General features: G+C 39.4%; 1 protein-coding gene across 8 annotated transcripts in view; it reads left to right on the forward strand.

Annotated features, from left to right (window-relative positions):
* PIKFYVE (phosphoinositide kinase, FYVE-type zinc finger containing) overlaps positions 1-17,380 on the forward strand; it is a 936,520-nt gene that overhangs the window by 864,891 nt on the left and 54,249 nt on the right. For all 8 annotated transcript variants that reach the window (XM_033947121.1, XM_033947126.1, XM_033947127.1 and 5 more), the window contains 2 exons: positions 5,311-5,370; positions 7,064-7,240. In XM_033947121.1, coding sequence (XP_033803012.1) covers positions 5,311-5,370; positions 7,064-7,240 — 237 coding nt within the window. The remainder of the gene's footprint in view (positions 1-5,310; positions 5,371-7,063; positions 7,241-17,380) is intronic.

Below are 17,380 nucleotides of genomic sequence, written 5' to 3' on the forward strand. Positions count from 1 at the left end.
CCTCACTTCAGTTGTTGGAAAAAAATAATGGAAGTGTTGCTGAAAGAAAGGATAGTGAACTTCCTAGAATCTAATTGGTTATAGGATTCGAGTCAAAATGGCTTTACTAAAGGTAAATCTTGTCAAATGAACCTGATTAAATCTTTTGATTGGGTGACCAGAGAGCTGGATCGAGGACATATTCTAGATGTAATTTTCTTAGATTTCAGCAAAGCCTTTGACACGGTTCCTCATAGGAGGCTCTTGAAAAAACTTGAAGGGCTGAAGTTAGGACCCGAAGTGGTGAACTGGATTAGAAACTGGTTGACGGTCAGACACCAGAGGGTGGTGGTTAATGGAAGTCGCTCGGAGGAAGGAAAGGTGAGTAGTGGAGTCCCTCAGGGTTCGGTGCTGGGGGCCGATCCTGTTCAGTATGTTTGTGAATGACATTACTGAAGGGTTAGAAGGAAAGGTTTGCCTTTTTGCTGATGATACCAAGATTTGTAACAGAGTAGACACTGAGGAGGTAGTGGAAAACATGAATAAGGATCTACAAAGTTAGAGGACCGGTCTAATATCTGGCAACTAAAATTCAATGCAAAGAAATGCAGAGTAATGCATTTGGGGATTAATAATCGGAAGGAGGCGTATATGCTGGGAGGGGAGAGGTAGATATGCACAGATGGGGAAAGGGACCTTGGGGTGATAGTGTCCAAAGATCTAAAGGCAAAAAAATAATGCGACAAGCTGGTGGCTGCTGCCAGAAGGATGCTGGGCTGTATAAATAGAGACATAATCAGTAGAAGAACGAAGGTGTTGATGCCCCTGTACAGGTCATTGGTGAGACCCTACTTGAAGTATTGTGTTCAGTTTTGGAGACCGTATCTGGCGAAGGACACAAAAAGGCTTGAAGCGGTCCAGAGGAGGGTGACAAAAATGATTGGAGGTTTGCGCCAAAAGATGTATGAGGAGAGACTGGAAGCCCTGAATATGTATACTTTAGAGGAAAGGAGGGACAGGAGAGATATGATACAGACGTTCAAATACTTGAAAGGTATTAACGTAGAACAAAATCTTTTCCAGAGAAAGGAAAATGGTTAAACCAGAGGACATAATTTGAGGGGTGGTAGACTCAAGAGCAATGTAAGGAAATTTGAGAGGGTGGTGGATGCCTGGAATGCGCTCCTAAGAGAGGTAGTGGAGATGAAAACAGTGATGGAGTTAAAAAATGCGTGGGATGAACACAGAGGATCTAGAATCAGAAAATAATAGTAAATATTGAAGCACTAAGGCCAGTACTGGGCAGCCTTGCACAATCTGTATCTGTATATGGCCGTTTGGTGGAGGATGGGCTGGGAGAGTGTAGATCAGTGGTCTCAAACTCAAACCCTTTGCAGGGCCACATTTTAGATTTGTAGGTACTTGTAGGGCCTCAGAAAAAAATAGTTAATGTCTTATAAAAGAAATGACAATTTTGCATGAGGTAAAACTCTTTATAGTTTATAAATCTTTCCTTTTGGCTAAGTCTTAATAATAATATTGTAATTTATAGCTAAAGAGACATATGATCAAGAAACTGTTTTATTTTCATCCGACTTATTAACTCACATAGACGATCTTAATCTTATATTATTAAATTCCGACCCAACTCATACCCATGGTCATACTTTAGACGCAATTATTGTCCCCAATAAACTAAGTTCAAATTTTTCTCAACCCATCTCCCTTCCAGTCCCCTGGTCTGATCACTATCTGATTCAAACTAACTTATCAATGCCATTTCCCAAGGCCGTTTATTTAGCCCCTAAAATCATTATTGCAAGAGATTTTTAACATATAGATCACTCCCTTGTTCCATCTGCATTTACAATTGATTCAGTAAAATTCAACTCCGAAACTCCAACCGAACAAATTAATATGTGGAACAAGGCATGCAAATCCTTACTAGATAAATTAGCACCCTTAATAACTATGAAAATTTCCTCAAAAAAACAAAGAAATCCTTGGTTTAACGCTTCTTTAGGCCTTTTAAAACAACAAACACGATCAGCTGAACGAAAGTGGCGATCCAAACCCACTCAGGAAAACTTAGACAACTACAAAAAAATATCACAATATTACCGACAATCAATTAACAAAACTAAGAAACAATTCTACTGGAAAAAAATCTCTAATACCAAAAACTCATCAGCCTTGTTTAAAGTTCTTAAGCAATTAACTACCTTTAAAAATAAAAAAACAATTTCAACCAAAGAATCTCCAACAGCTCAAACTTTAGCAAGTTATTTCCAAGAAAAAATCAATCTGATTCGATCCAAAATCACTAATAACTTATCTAGTATCACTAATCTATTCAGCCCTCCTGAAAATGATGTTATCACATCTGGGACCCAAACATATCATGCTACACTATCTAATTTTATTCTTCCATCACTAAAAGCCATTGAAAATAACTTACATTGTATGAATACCAAAGGCTCTGTCCTAGAGCCCATACCTCCATTTTTCCTGAAACGACACTTTACAGTTTTTGGATCATACATTCTTCAAATTATCCACACTTGTCTATCTACAGCCAATATCCCACCAGACTGGAAACACTCTATCATAACCCCAATCATCAAAGACCCAAAAAATAATCTTGATAAATGTTCTAACTATCGACCAATAGCAAATCTTCCATTCCTTTGTAAATTAACTGAAAAAACTGTATTTCAACAATTGACGGACTTTGTTGATAAAACACACGTACTCCACCCCAATCAAACGGGTTTCCGTACCAACCACTCTACAGAGTACTCATTACTTGGTCTCACTACATCCATAAACTACTATCTTGATCATCACAAATCCGTTCTTCTAATCTCCTTGGATCTTGCTGCAGCTTTCGATACCATCGATCATTATCTCTTATTACAACGTCTCGCTTCCATAGGCGTAGTCGATCATGCCCTGGAATGGTTCCGTTCTTATTTCTCTGATAGAACCTATACAGTACATTTCAACACTTCTAAATCAAATCCCTATCACTCTAATTTTGGAATCCCACAAGGTTCTATTTTATCACCTTTATTATTTAACATCTACTTGGCCCCCCTTCTGACTCTCTGTCAATCAATAGGGTTTACAGTGTACGCTTACGCCGATGATCTCCAAATTCTGCACCCCATCGACCCATCCAATCACTCTGAGATTCAGGCAATTAATCAAAAACTAAGTAAAATTCACGACTGGCTAAACATCAATAAGCTATCACTGAGTATTTCAAAAACTAATACTCTCCTATTCCCTGGAAAAGAGGGAGCTCAATTAATTTCTCCAGTCGTCATTGATAACATTCCACTATCACCAGTTACAACCACAAAAATTTTAGGAGTTCTCATAGACAATAAGTTAACATTTCGACCACAAATAAGCGCCTTAGTTAAAAACTGTTTCTATAAATTGAGAATGATCCGATCATTAGCCCCTCTTCTCGACATTAGTTCCCTCAATATTCTGATACATTCACTCGTTATATCAAAATTAGATTATTGTAACTCACTTTTAAAAGGAATTTATCATAAGGACTTAAAACGTCTGCAGCTGATTCAAAATACGGCCATTAAGATAATTTCGGGAGGAAAGAAATATGATCATGTAACCCCTCTTCTTCAAAATGCCCACTGGTTGCCAGTCTCACAAAGAGTAACATATAAAATCGCCCTTTTAACATTCGGAACTTTGCAGTCAAATGCCCCAGCTTTCATAGATAGATTACTGATTCCATATGACCCACCAAGATCCCTAAGGTCCATATCTCAATTTAACCTCAATATTCCTTCCCTAAAAAATATTGGCACACGACGTACCTCAATTTTTTCAGTTACGGCCCCTACAATCTGGAACGCTCTTCCGCTTTATTTAAAAATGGAAAAAAACTTTAAAAAATTTAAAAGCAACTTAAAATGTTTTCTTTTTAATGATGCTTTTAACTGAAAAAAAAAAAAAAAAAAGGGTTCATTTCAGAGATTAAATAATATCTGCTTTTAATTCATGCCCACTTCCCCAATTCCTTTTGTGTTTACCTTAAATGTTTCTTCCATTTACTTTACCAATTGTATTTCTTTCCCCCTTTCCCATTTGTGTTTATTGCTTGCCAGTCCATAATTACCTAGTACGTTCTGTAGTCAGTCATGTAGTTTATAGAAAGTTTGTTCTAAATGTTACATTTTTTGCTGTAATGTTATTTTATATTCTGTACAACGCTTTGAAGAAACGAAAAAGCGTTTAATCAAAAATTAAATAAACTATAACTATAACTATTTTACTTTTGTGATTATGATAAACATACTGAGGGCCTCAAAATAGTACCTGGCAGGCCGCATGTGCCCCCCGGGCCGCGAGTTTGAGACCACTGGTGTAGATGGACTGGAGTGAGCTTTGACGGAGACTTCAGTAGTTGAACTCTAAAAACAGTGCCGGGCAGAGCTTTGGATTCTTGCCCAGAAATAGCTAAGAAGAAGAAGAAGAAAAAAAACCCCCAACAAATTTTTAGATTGAATCAGGTTGGGCAGACTAGATAGACCATTCAAGTCTTTATCTGCCATCATCTACTATGTTACCTTCTCTTCCCCATAGTCCACTGCTACTGCTGTTATCATTTCTATAGTGCTGCCAAACGAACATATCTTCCTCCTGTTTCCTCTCGAGATAGCAATCAGGCATGTCTCCCTCACCACCAAAACCACTATGTACCTTTTAGAAGTTTTCTTGTCTGTAGCAGGCGGCAGCAGCAAGCACCAACTCCAGAGCCTTCTTTCTGATGCTGACTGCCTTTGCAGGAGGAGAAAGTTACGTATGTCAGAAAGAAGGCCCTGGGGTTGGCACAAGCAGACTGTATGAATTGCTGTTCGCTGCCGCAAACCACTAGAGATAAGAAAACTTATCCTCTTCAGCACAAATTAAGCTTACCCATCTCCTGCTGCTCACCAGTTAAAAAAAGCACTTCTAATTTATGTTTGCACATTGCTTTGAGTTAGGCTAAGATTGGGAAAAAGCATTTTTTTAATCAGTGCAAAATTAAATTATAGATTTTCGTGCTGGATGTGGCAGTTGGCATCCCTGAATTTAGACAATTCCCTGAAGGATAAGTTCATACTAGCCATGTAAACTTAGGAAAGCAGCTGCTTATTGCTGGGACTGAGCAGCAAGGAATACGGTAGATCTACTTGTACTTTCAGGATTCCATCAGGAACTTTTAACTTAGATTGGTCATTGTTGGCGGTAGGAAACTGGGTTCTGTGACCTTTGAACTGACCCATTGTGGCACATCTTATGTTCACCTTGCAGATGATGCAGATGGAGGAGATAAACAGAAGAAACAAGTAGCTAACCCCCATGTGGAGCTTCGTGAGTAGGAAAAAGCTGGTTTAATGTTTTTAATTACAGTTTTGTGTTTGCATTACAGTTTTATGTCTTTTCTCATGGGGAGACACTCCTGATTTCCTCATAGTTTTTATTGTGTGTTTGCCTTGCATTATAAATTGGTAGACTATAGGAAAATGACCTTCCCTCCCCCCTACAGTTCTGTGTGATTGTGTTGTGGGTTTTATATGTATAATTTCCTAACCGTTGTAGCATATTTGGTGTTGAAGGAACTCATTCAAAATAAAATTTAGTGATTGTCATCTAATCTCGCCAATAGTAACTGTCAGACTGGCATTTGGTTTTAAAACCTAACAAGATTTCCCACTTCCCTTTCCTGAATGTGGCTTCTGTTGTGGAGTGTTAGCTTCAGAGCAGTCAGTGGAACTGGCTCCTTATCTCTTAGCATAAATGTACCACTGCTGTTGACTCAGAATGGAAGTGCCTTATTACATCAATCAGTAAGAGGAGCAAGTTTAATGGTTAAAATAGCAAGAAGCAAATCAGGGAAGCCAGAATTCAAATTCTGCATCTCTCACTGATGCTTCTTCTGACCTTGGGCAAACCAACCTCCACTGCCTCAACTACAGGTTAGAATGTAAGCGTACTTGACCAAGAAAATAACCTGAGTATCTGATTTAGACTCATTTGGAAAAGACAATTAAATTTAAAAACCAAATTCTGAGAGCAATTAAGATTTAAAACTGGCTGACTATACAGGTCCCTTTCATTTGGTTGTATTTTGAAAAATGCTTATTAAAAGGTATTTACAGTAATCTGTCAGTTAATAAATGAGTTAGGGAGAGAGTACACTATCTATATGCTTGCAGGATAATGAGCCTCAAATTTTTAAATGAGCTATTTTATCTGGCTAAGTTGAAGTGAATTAGATAACTGGCTATGTCAATCCTATTTATTTGTAAAAAAAATTAAAAAAGAACAAATTCAGTTTGAAAGCCAGAATTATTTTTTGTTCTGACAGTATAAATATTTATTCAAAATGCAGACTGCTGATATGATAACTTTTGATTTTGTTCACTTCTTTTTCTGAAGTAGTTCAGAGTGAGTTATATTTAGATGCTGTAGGTATTTCTTTTTCTCTAAAGGACTTACCAATTCAGTTTGTACTTGAAGCAATAGAGTTAAATGACTTGGGTCACAGGAAGCATCAGTGGCTTTTGAGCCCTGGCATCCTTAGTTCTCAGCCCACTGCTGTAATCACTATTCTAAATTCCATTTCTTATAAAGACTCAATTTCCAAACCCACCTCTACCAAGTGCTGTGTGACCTTCAGCAAGTTTGTTAGGACAGCTGTCCTCATATTTGAATATTGAGCTCTTCTGGTCAGGAATCCTGTAGACTGTTAGCAGTGCAGATTCTCTTAATACATTAGTGAAGTTCAAATAATTTATAGGACTCTAGTCATTGGGAAGGGAGCAGAAAAGTAGCTTGAACCTCTCTACCCTCATATCAGACCTAATATGCATAAACTGCCCTGGCTTTTCTCCACTTCCCAGTGGTTTAATGCAATTTTAGTGCTTGGAAGTGGTCAATTAGTATCACTTGACCACTACTACTACTATTTATCACTACTATAACACTGAATGGTGTACCCAGTGGAAATTTGGTGTTTTCTCACAGTATTAGGGTTCATGTTCATCTTGGTATTTCCTTTCAGAGTTTTCTGATGCCAATGCCAAATTCTACTGCCGCATTTATTATGCGGGAGAGTTCCACCATATGCGAGAGGTGATTTTGGGTAGTAATGAGGAGAACTTCATCCGTTCCCTTGCACACTGTGTGCCTTGGCAAGCTCGTGGGGGCAAGTCAGGAGCAGCTTTCTATGCAACAGAAGGTAATGTATGTTTCTGCAGCAATTGCACATGATGACAGAGGTGAAAAATAATCCAGCACAATGCTCTAAATCAGGGGTGTCCAACCTTTTGGCTTCCCTGGGCCGCATTGGCTGAAAAAAATGTTTCTGGGGCCGCACAAATGCTGTAGCAAGACAGAGGAGAGAGCCGGCAAGACGGTAAACACCCGGGGGCAACAGAGGAAAACACTGTATCGCCCTCGACCGGGGCCACACAAAATACTTCATGGGGCCACATGCGGCCCTTGGACCGCAGGTTGGACACCCCTGCTCTAAATTAATTAATTTAGACCTCAGCTGGTACCGCTGCATACATCAAGTTTTACATATGCATTCTAACACACCAAACTCTTCATCGGTCAAATTTTTAAGCCTAGATTTTATCTTAATTTCATTTAAATCTTCATACCAATTTATGTTTTAAATATCATTTAAAAGATACTCATCTGTGCTTTTTTTGAATAACGGTAAGGGGATCTTACTTGAACATAGAGTCTATGTTTTGCCCTAGCTCTATCCAGGAATACCCCTTATCAAGCCATTACCATTATTCCTGCACTCACATTCACAAAACAGAGAATGTGAGTGCAGGAATAATGGTACAGCTAAACATAGGGCTACTTTTACAAAGATACGCTAGCGTTTTTAGCGCAAGCACCGGATTAGCATGCACTATAGCGCATGCTAGCTGAAAAATTACCACCTGCTTAAAAGGAGGCGATAGCGGCTAGCACGTGCGGCATTTTAGCATGAGCTAAAACCGCTAGCGCACCTTTGTAAAAGGAGCCCATAGACTCTGTGTCTGACTAAGATGTGCCTGCATGATTGATTTATTGGGCTTTATGAACCATCTTTATGAAAAGATTTATCCAAGGCAGTGAACAACAAATACAATTCAACATAAAGCTTACAATTTTGTTAACAGCACAGTAATAATATACAGACCAATGATCTACCATAGGTGACCCTCCTTCTTCTGGAATTATTCCCTGTAAGGCTAGTGGCATCTGACTTATTACCTTCATAGGGTGTTTGGGTTTTTTTCTTTGTTTTCTTTGACAATTTTATATTACTTTGTCATTTTGCTTAGAACTTAAAAATGTTTTGTTCTTCCTTTGGGACACTGGGTAATTCATAGAATCGAATGAGTGAAAGAGCTTTTCACCTCAAGTCAGTGGTTCTAATACAGATGGAATTAATAGTGACAAATTCATACCACCTAGAAATTGTTTAGTCCCACAACATAACATATTTTCATTTGCACACAGGGTAGATAATTTTCAGATTGCTAATTTATGCAGGATAGAACTAATCTTTCAGAGGACAAACAGAATTAAAAGTCCATTGTCAAATGGATAACAGCATGGGTAAAAAGCATTTATAGCTTGGACCAATTTTTAGAAGCTTTTAGAGTTTCACAATGCAAATGCCATATTTCTAGCACTGTGTGTTGTGTGGGGATTTCTCAGTTCTTGTTTTCTGGCACACTTCTCATCACAGAAATAGAGAAAATTTTTTTTTTCATTTTTCATTTGCATTTAAAAATTCAAGGTACAATACTTAGAAAAGAAATTCAAAAGAATAAACAAGAAAATAGACTAATCAGTCCATAAATAGGAAATATACAGTTTAAATTGTCCAAATTAGGGGGAGATCCAATTCATTACATTGCATTACATTAGTGACTTATATTCCGCCTGTACCTTGCAGTTCTAAGTGGATTACAGTATAAGATACCTGGACATTTCCAGGAAGTTACAATTTAGGGGATGCTTACAGTTCTAAGCGGGTTATAGTATAAGATAGCTGGGCTTTTCCAGGAAGTTACAATTTGGGGGACGCTTACACAGTAGATGTAGGGAATTACAATTTAGGGGATGCTTACATAGTAGATGCAGGGGGATTACAGTTTAGGGGAGGTTAAATAGAGGAGGCAGAGGGGAGGGGTTGGGGAAGGGAGGAGAATGGAGGAGGTAAATAGAGGAGGCAGAGGGGAGAGGCTGGGGAAGGGAGGAGAATTGAGGAATACTAGTAGGGAAGAAGAGTTTAGGGTTGGTTACTTGTTAGGGATGGTGGGGAGGTTGTATAGTTTTTTTGAATAGTAGGGTTTTGATTTCTTTTTGGAATGATTTAAAGTCACTTGTAGTTGACAACAAGTTGGAGATATAGGGGTCCAGTTTCGCTGCCTGCGTCGCTAGGAGGTCGTCGTTGAGTTTTGCTCAGTTCCCTTGAGCGGTGGGTAGGAGAATAGGATCTGGGTTCTTCTTATTCTGGATGTGCAGTTGAAATTTAGACGGTTGTTGAGGTAGGTGGGTGCAGATCCGTTTATTGCTTTGTATAGTAGACAATAAAATTTGAATTGGATTCGAGCTCGTTTTGGTAGCCAGTGTGAGTCAAGGTAGGCATTAGTGATATGGTCAAATTTTCCAAGTGAATAGATCAGCCTGAGGGCTGTGTTTTGAATGGTCTGCAGTTGGTTTATCAAGTTTGTGGGGCATGGAAGGTAGAGGATATTGCAATAGTCCACTAGTCCTAGGACAAGGGATTAGACTATGATCCTGAAGTGGTCTTTTTCAATGAATTTTCTTATTTTTCGAAGGTTTCGCATGATGAAAAATGCTTTTTGAGTGGTTTTGTTGATTTGTATCTGCATTGTGCAGCATCTATCTATCGATACTCCAAGGAGTTTGAGAGAGGGCTGTATGGGGTATTTGGTGACATTTATTGCTAATTCTGTTATGGATGGGGTTTTGTCTTTTTCGAGTAGTAGGAATTTTGTTTTGTCCGAATTCAGTTTCAGTTTGTGTTCTAGCATCCATTCTTCTACTACTTCTAGTGTTATTTTTAGGTTGTCTAAAGAGGTGGGGTCTTGGGTGTCGAAGGGGAGGAGTATGGTTATATCGTCTGCGTAGCTGTTAGATGTTGCGTTTAGGATATCTAGAGTGAAGCCAAGGGAGGATACGAAGAAGTTGAAGAGCATAGGCGATAGTGGTGATCCTTGTGGGACTCCACAGGGGTTGGACCAGGGTTCCGATTTGTGGTCGTTTGACTTGACTCTGTAGGTTCTTGATTTTAAGAATCCTTGGAACCAGTTATATACTGCTTCTGAGATCCCTATGGTGTCTAGTATCTGGAGTAATATGGTGTGGTCTACCAGGTCGAATGCCGCTGAGAGATCGAGTTGAATTAGCAACATTTTTCCTCCTTTACTAAGGTGCTGTCTGCTGTGTCTAGTAGTGTTGCTAGTAATGTCTCTGTACTATAGCTGGATCTGAATCCTGATTGAGAGGGGTGAAGTATGTTATGGTCTTCTAGGTAGTTGGTGAGGTATTGTGCATCTATTAATTTAGCGTATAGTGGGATTGAGGCAATGGGTCTGTAGTTAGAGGGGGTATCTATTAGGCCTTTTGAGATCTTTCAATAGAGGGGTGATTATAATCTCACCTAGTTCAAGTTGGAATTGACCTTCCGTGAGTGTGAATTGAATCCATTGCATGAGGTTGGCTCTGAATTTAGGGGTAGCATTTGTTAGGAGATATGAGGGACAGTTGTTCAAGTCACATGATGCTTTGCTGTATTTTTTGTATAGACAACCATATCAGACCATTGAACTAGAGGGAAGGAGGTCCAGGTCCTGTCGGCTGCTATGGGTTCTTCTGATGTAGGTTTTGTTATAATCTCGTCGAGGTAGGCTGGTGAGTTATTGAAGGTGGATCTGATTGTGGTGATCTTGCTTTTGTAGTGGTCAGCTAGCTGGGAGGCTGTTGGTGGGTGGTTTCCTTGAGTGGCTAAGAGAGGTTTGGTGTCAGTGAGGTTTTTTACTAGTTTGAAGAGCATTTTAGTGTCTGGGGCTTCAGTGCCAACTAGTTTGGAGTGGTAGGCTTTCCGTTTTTCATTAAGTTTGATCTTGTTCTGTTTGATTAGTTTTCTACACTCGACTTTGGTTTGTTAATGGTTCTGCTTTTTCCAGGCTCTTTCAAGTTGTCTGCAGTGCCTTATTAGTTGTAGAAGTTCGTTGTCGAACCATTTGTCAGATGGACTGCAAATTCTGATTTTGGGTTTTAATGGGGCTAGATCATTCAGTGTTGTTTCGCCAGTGGCATATAAATTCTTTGGGATCTGTGGAGCCTATTGCGGGGTCTATTTTGTCCCAGAATATGGTTGGTTTGATTTTTTGGCGAGTTGTGAAGGAGGTTTTTTGGGGTTCGGGTTAGTTGTTACTTTGTGCCCAATTGATGTTGAAGGTATAATTGTAGTGATCTGACCAGAGGGAGGAATGCCAGGTACCATTGGAGATGTGGATATCTGGTGTGTGGGAGTCATAAGAAGCTGAAAACCAATAAAACAAAGAAAATGGAGTGAAATTATTGCTTTAAATAAAGATCTAAAATACCCTAACAAATAATAGCTCCCTTTCTTTTGAGAGGGGGAAAAAAACGTCTTGAAAAGAAAGAATATGCCTGCAAAGAAATCTGAACTGAAAAGTGTCTCAGAAGGAGATAACTGCTTCCTTTAAGTTACCTAGAAACATCTGGACCTATATACCCCTCAAATTAGTATCACCAGCTCTTTAATTTGGTCTTAATATTGACTCTTTGATAAAATACAAATGATACCAAAAATGTATATCTGCTGGAATTATCTTCTTCTGAAGACTCTGAAATAACTAAACATCCAAAGGAGGAGAATCTTTCCAATTCAATTTTTCACCTCCTAAGGTTTAATTTGTTTGTTTTTTGAGAACTATGTAGAAATATCCAGAGTTTGTGGTATCTCCTTTAGAGAAAAATTATGTGACTCAACCAAATCAGAGGCAAAAATATTTTCATCTCTGTTGTGTATGAGAGCTTACATACCCTATAAAACTGTTATGTTTTCAGCCATTTTGAAGTTTAATTCCTCTTTACTATCTTTCTCCTTTACCCCTTTTTTTGTTGCTTGGTGACCTAAGTGGACCTTCTATTTCTGATTTTGCTATAGCTGTATTTTTTGGCAACATATTCCAGAAGAAAGCGCCTAGCAAATGCAGGTGGGTCAGGCCCTATCCAGAGTGGATACAAATAACTAGTGTTTGCAGTACCTTCACCCATATCACACGCCTGTGAAAAATTGCAGGCAGGTCTTAGGAAATTTGGAAGACTGGGTGTCAAAATGGCAAGTGAAATTTAATGTGGGCAAATGTAAGTGATGCACATTGGGAAGAATAACCCAAATCATAGTTACCAGATGCTAGGGTTCACCTTTGGGGGTCAGTGCCCAAGAAAAAGATCTAGGTGTCATTGTAGACAATACACTGAAACCTTCTACCCAATATGCAATGGTGGCCGAAAAAGCAAGCAAGATGCTAAGAATTATTAGAAAAGGGATGGTAAACAAGACTAAGAATGTTATAATGCTTCTGTGTCGCTCCATGGTGCAACCTCACCTTGAGTATTGCGTTCAATTCTGGTCACCTTATCTCAAAAAAGATATAGCAAAACTAGAAAAGGTTCAAAGAATAATAATAATAATAATATAACAGTTTATATACCGCAGGACCGTGAAGTTCTATGTGGTTTACAATAATTAGATGATATTACAGTTTGAATGGATTTAACAATGTTCTGCCGATTAACATTGATTGAAAGATGCTACAAATTGAGTGGAATTAGCAAAGTTAGAAACTAGTGATTAATAACTGTAGGGATCAGTTATTGTGGGATGAGGTTAATTGCCTAATTACTTTAGGAACAGATATGTTCGTTTCCTAAATTCCCCATAAGTAGTAGACGTAAGCAATTGTTCTAGATCTTTATCCCATAATGCTGCCTGATGTGAGAGGAGATGTTGATGATGTCTTTTGAATTTACATCCTTTAACCGGAGGGGAGACAAAATTTGAGTGTGAACTTCTCTTATGTCTGTTGGCTGAGAAAGAGAAAAGGTCAGTTATGTATTTAGGGGCTAGACCGAATAGTACCTTGTAACAGAAACAACCAAACTTGAACTTCACATGTGCCTCCATCGGCAGCCAATGCAGAAGTTGTTAGGAAGGTGTAACATGGTCGAACTTCTTCAACCCAAGGATCAGTCTGATCGCTGTATTTTGCACTAATTGTAGTCGCCGTGTATTCTTTAGGGAAATTGCCAAGTAGGCGATGATACAGTACCGTAATCAAGTTGGCTCAGTATGAGGGATTGTACCAGAATTCTGAACGATGACACATCAAAATCAAAGAAGAGTAACCAAGTTGATAAAAGGGATGGAACTCTTGTTGTATGAGGAAAGACTAAAGAGATTAGGGCTCTTCAGTTTGGAAAAGAGACAGCAGAGGGGAGATATGAGAGCCAGTCAACATGGCTTCAGGAAAGGGAAATCATGTTTGACGAATTTACTTCAATTTTTTGAGACCGTGAACAAACAAATTGATAGTGGAGAACCGGTGGACATAATATATTTGTACTTCCAGAAAGCGTTCGACAAGGTTCCACATGAGAGACTTCTCAGGAAACTGCAAAGCCATGGAATAGAGGGAGATATACTAAGATGGATAGGCAATTGGCTGGAGAAGGGCATAAATGGGAAATTCTCAGACTGGGAGAAAGTGACTAGTGGTGTGCCCCAGGGCTCAGTACTTGGGCTCATCTTATTTAATATTTTCATCAATGACCTAGAAGAAGAAACATCCAGTGAGATCATCAAGTTTGCAGATGACACAAAGCTATGCCGGGCAATCAGATCACAGAAGGATAGCGAGGAACTCCAGAGTGACTTGTGTCAGTTAGAGAAATGGGCGGTGAAATGGCAGATGAAGTTTAATGTAGAAAAATGCAAAGTAATGCATTTAGGCATAAAGAACAAGGAACACGAGTATAGAATGTCAGGTGCAACTCTGGGTAAGAAAAGGACCTGGGTGTACTGATAGATAGGACTTTGAAGCCGTCGGCACAATGCGCGGCAAAGAAAGCAAATAGAATGTTAGGCATGATAAAGAAAGGAATCACGAGTAGATCGGAGAAAGTTATAATGCCGCTTTATAGAGCGATGTTGAGACTACACTTGGAATACTGTGTCCAACATTGGTCTCCCAACCTAAAGAAGCATATAAAACTGCTGGAGAGGGTGCAGAGATGAGCAACAAAGCTCGTGAAAGGTATGGAGAACTTGGAATACAAGGAACGACTTAAGAGACTGGGATTGTTCTCCAATGAGAAGAGGAGACTGCGAGGGGATATGATCGAGACTTTCAAAATACTTAAGGGAATCAAAAAAATAGAGCAGGAAAAAAAATTATTTACAATGTCTAATGTGACACGGACAAGAAGACATGGACTGAAGCTAAGAGGGGACAAGTCCAGGACGAATATCAGGAAGTTCTGCTTTGCGCAGCGGGTGGTGGACACCTGGAATGCTCTCCCAGAGGAGGTAATTGTGGAATCCACCGTTCTAGGATTTAAAATCAAACTAGATGCACATCTCCTTATGAGAAGCATAGAGGGATATGGGTGAATAAAATTACGCCAGGTGCACACCTGGCTGGGCCTCCACGTGTGCGGATCACCGGACTTGATGGACTGAAGTTCTGATCCGGAGATGGCAGTTCTTATGTTCTTATATGATTGAAGTCTACAAAATCCTGAGTGGTGTAGAATGGGTACAATTGGATTGATGTTTTACTCCATCAAAAATTATAAAGACTGTGGGACACTTGATGAAGTTACAAGGAAATACTTTTAAAATCAATACGAAGAAATATTTTTTCACTCAGAAAATATTTAACCTCTGAAATGTATACCTAGAGGATGTGGTAAGAACAGTTAACATAGCTGATTTAAAAAAAGATTTGGACAAGTTCCTGGAGGAAATTTTTATTTCCTTTTATTGAGACACACATGGGGGAGGATACCACTGCTTTCCCTGGATCAGTAGTATGGAATGTTACTACTATTTGAATTTTTGCCAGATACTTATGACATGGATTGGCCACTACGACTTACAGTTTTTCTTTCGGGTAGTTTTCAGCTCGTTTTGCCAGATGCCTCATTCTAAGAGGAAAGATGTAACTCGTTTGGACCCCTTACCAATGAGGACTACCACCCCGAACCAATGATCGATCCTAGAGTATGCAGCACCTGCCAGCGGTCCGACGTGTTCTGAAAGTCCTGGGCTTTCATCGGCAGTTAGAGCTATCGGCAATTTCGGGTTGGAGATATCTCTCTCCCCTCCAGCGACTGTCCCACCACCGCGTCCTGCTCTTCCTGCGGCTCTGTCAGGTGACCCTTGTACGGAAGGAATGTCAAGGGAGACCCTGTTTGAAGGGGCAGTAGCCGAGAGAGAACAAGAGCAGAGAGACCAGGGAGCTGATGCAGCTGAACTTGGACTTAGAAGACCTGCTGTGGTAACTCTTGAGAGCATATGGGACGCTCTCGAGAGATTAAACTTAACGGTTACAGGATCTTCCCAGGAATTGAAAACTCTTGTATGGACAATCTGGGGAAGTCATTAAAAGATACTAAAGAAGAGTTTTCTACAGAAACTAAGATACTTAAAGAAAAAACAGACAAATTACAGCACGTAACATAGGGGATTCTGAAAGAAAGAATTATTTTAAATAGAAAAATTGAACAAATAGAGAATTACAATAGAAGATTAAATTTACGCTATTTGAATTTTTCAAAATCCCTTGGAATCTCTCCTCATGAAATGCTTAAGAAATATTTAATAGATGTGTTAAAATTTTCTCCTGAACATATACCACCAATTAATCGTATATATTATTTACCTCAAAAAAAGTACCAATTGTTCTCTATAGAAGGTGAAGGCTTGGAAGCCGTAGAGCCATTAAATATTACAGAGATTTTGGAATCCTCGGTGGATGTGCAAACAGAGAGAGCCACTTTATTGGTTTCCTTTGTTTTTGAACAAGATTTGAACTCAGTAAAGAGACTGTTTTTTCGTAATTCCCAGATGTTGTTTCATGGAAAGAAAATTTGGATTTTCCCTGATGTAACAAGAACTACACAGGAACGGAGAAAGTTGTTCTTAGCAATGAGGACAGAAACATTAGTACTTGGAGCAACATTTCTTTTGGCATACCCATGCAAGTGTTCAATTAAATTCTTAGACCATATTTTTTTTCAAAAGGGGACATCTATTAATTGTCAGTCCTGCCTCCAATTCCACCCTAGCCCTGCCCCAATCCCACCCTAACCCCGCCTCTAATTTCTTCCATTAATTTTTCATGTACACATAATATCTTATTAATTCATAATGGTAAGCATAAAATTTTAAAAAAACTGCAACACACACTACACACAGAGAAAATGTTAATTATCATTTATATTGGGGGGGGTTTCAAAGATGTCAAGGCAGATGACTAAAATATGCAATGTCACCTCAGTAACTATAGAAAAATAGACAAATATAGTGCAAAATATAGACAGCAGATACTCAATGACCGCCGGGTCCATCAAGACCCGATTAACCACTGGATCCCTTGCTCAGGTGCAAATGCCGACACACACCACACAGGCAGAAGAGCGCTCAGAGCCAAACCGCCACTGCCACTGAAATTGCGCCACGTGCCACAAGCCCCATGTGCCTGAAATAGAATTCGGCACGGAGGGACACATCACACTGTCAAGGAACATGCTGTCCTAAGTGCGCATGTGCGCTTAAGGTTTTATTATAGAGGATGACACAGGGACAAATTTTCCCCATCCCCGCAATAACTCAATTTCCCCGTCCCCTTGAAAAGAGGAGACTGAGAAGGGAGCATGATTGAAACATTCAGAATGCTGAAGGGAATAGACTTAGCAGATAAAGACAGATTGTTCACCCTCTCCAAGGTAGGGAGAACGAGAGAGCACTCTCTAAAGTTGAAAGGGGATAGATTCTGTATAAACGTAAAGAAGTTCTTCTTCACCCAGAGAGTGGTAGAAAACTGGAACGCTCTTCTGGAGTCTGTTAAAGGGGAAAACACCCTCCAGGGATTCGAGACAAAGTTGGACAAATTCCTGCTAAACTGGAACGTACGTAGGTGAGGCTGGACTCATTTAGAGCACTGGTCTTTGACCTGGGGGCCACCAAGTGAGCAGACTGCTGGGCATGATGGTCTGATCCAGCAAAGGCAATTCTTATGTT

Source organism: Geotrypetes seraphini, chromosome 5, assembly GCF_902459505.1.
Source record: "Geotrypetes seraphini chromosome 5, aGeoSer1.1, whole genome shotgun sequence".
Classification (NCBI taxonomy): domain Eukaryota; kingdom Metazoa; phylum Chordata; class Amphibia; order Gymnophiona; family Dermophiidae; genus Geotrypetes; species Geotrypetes seraphini.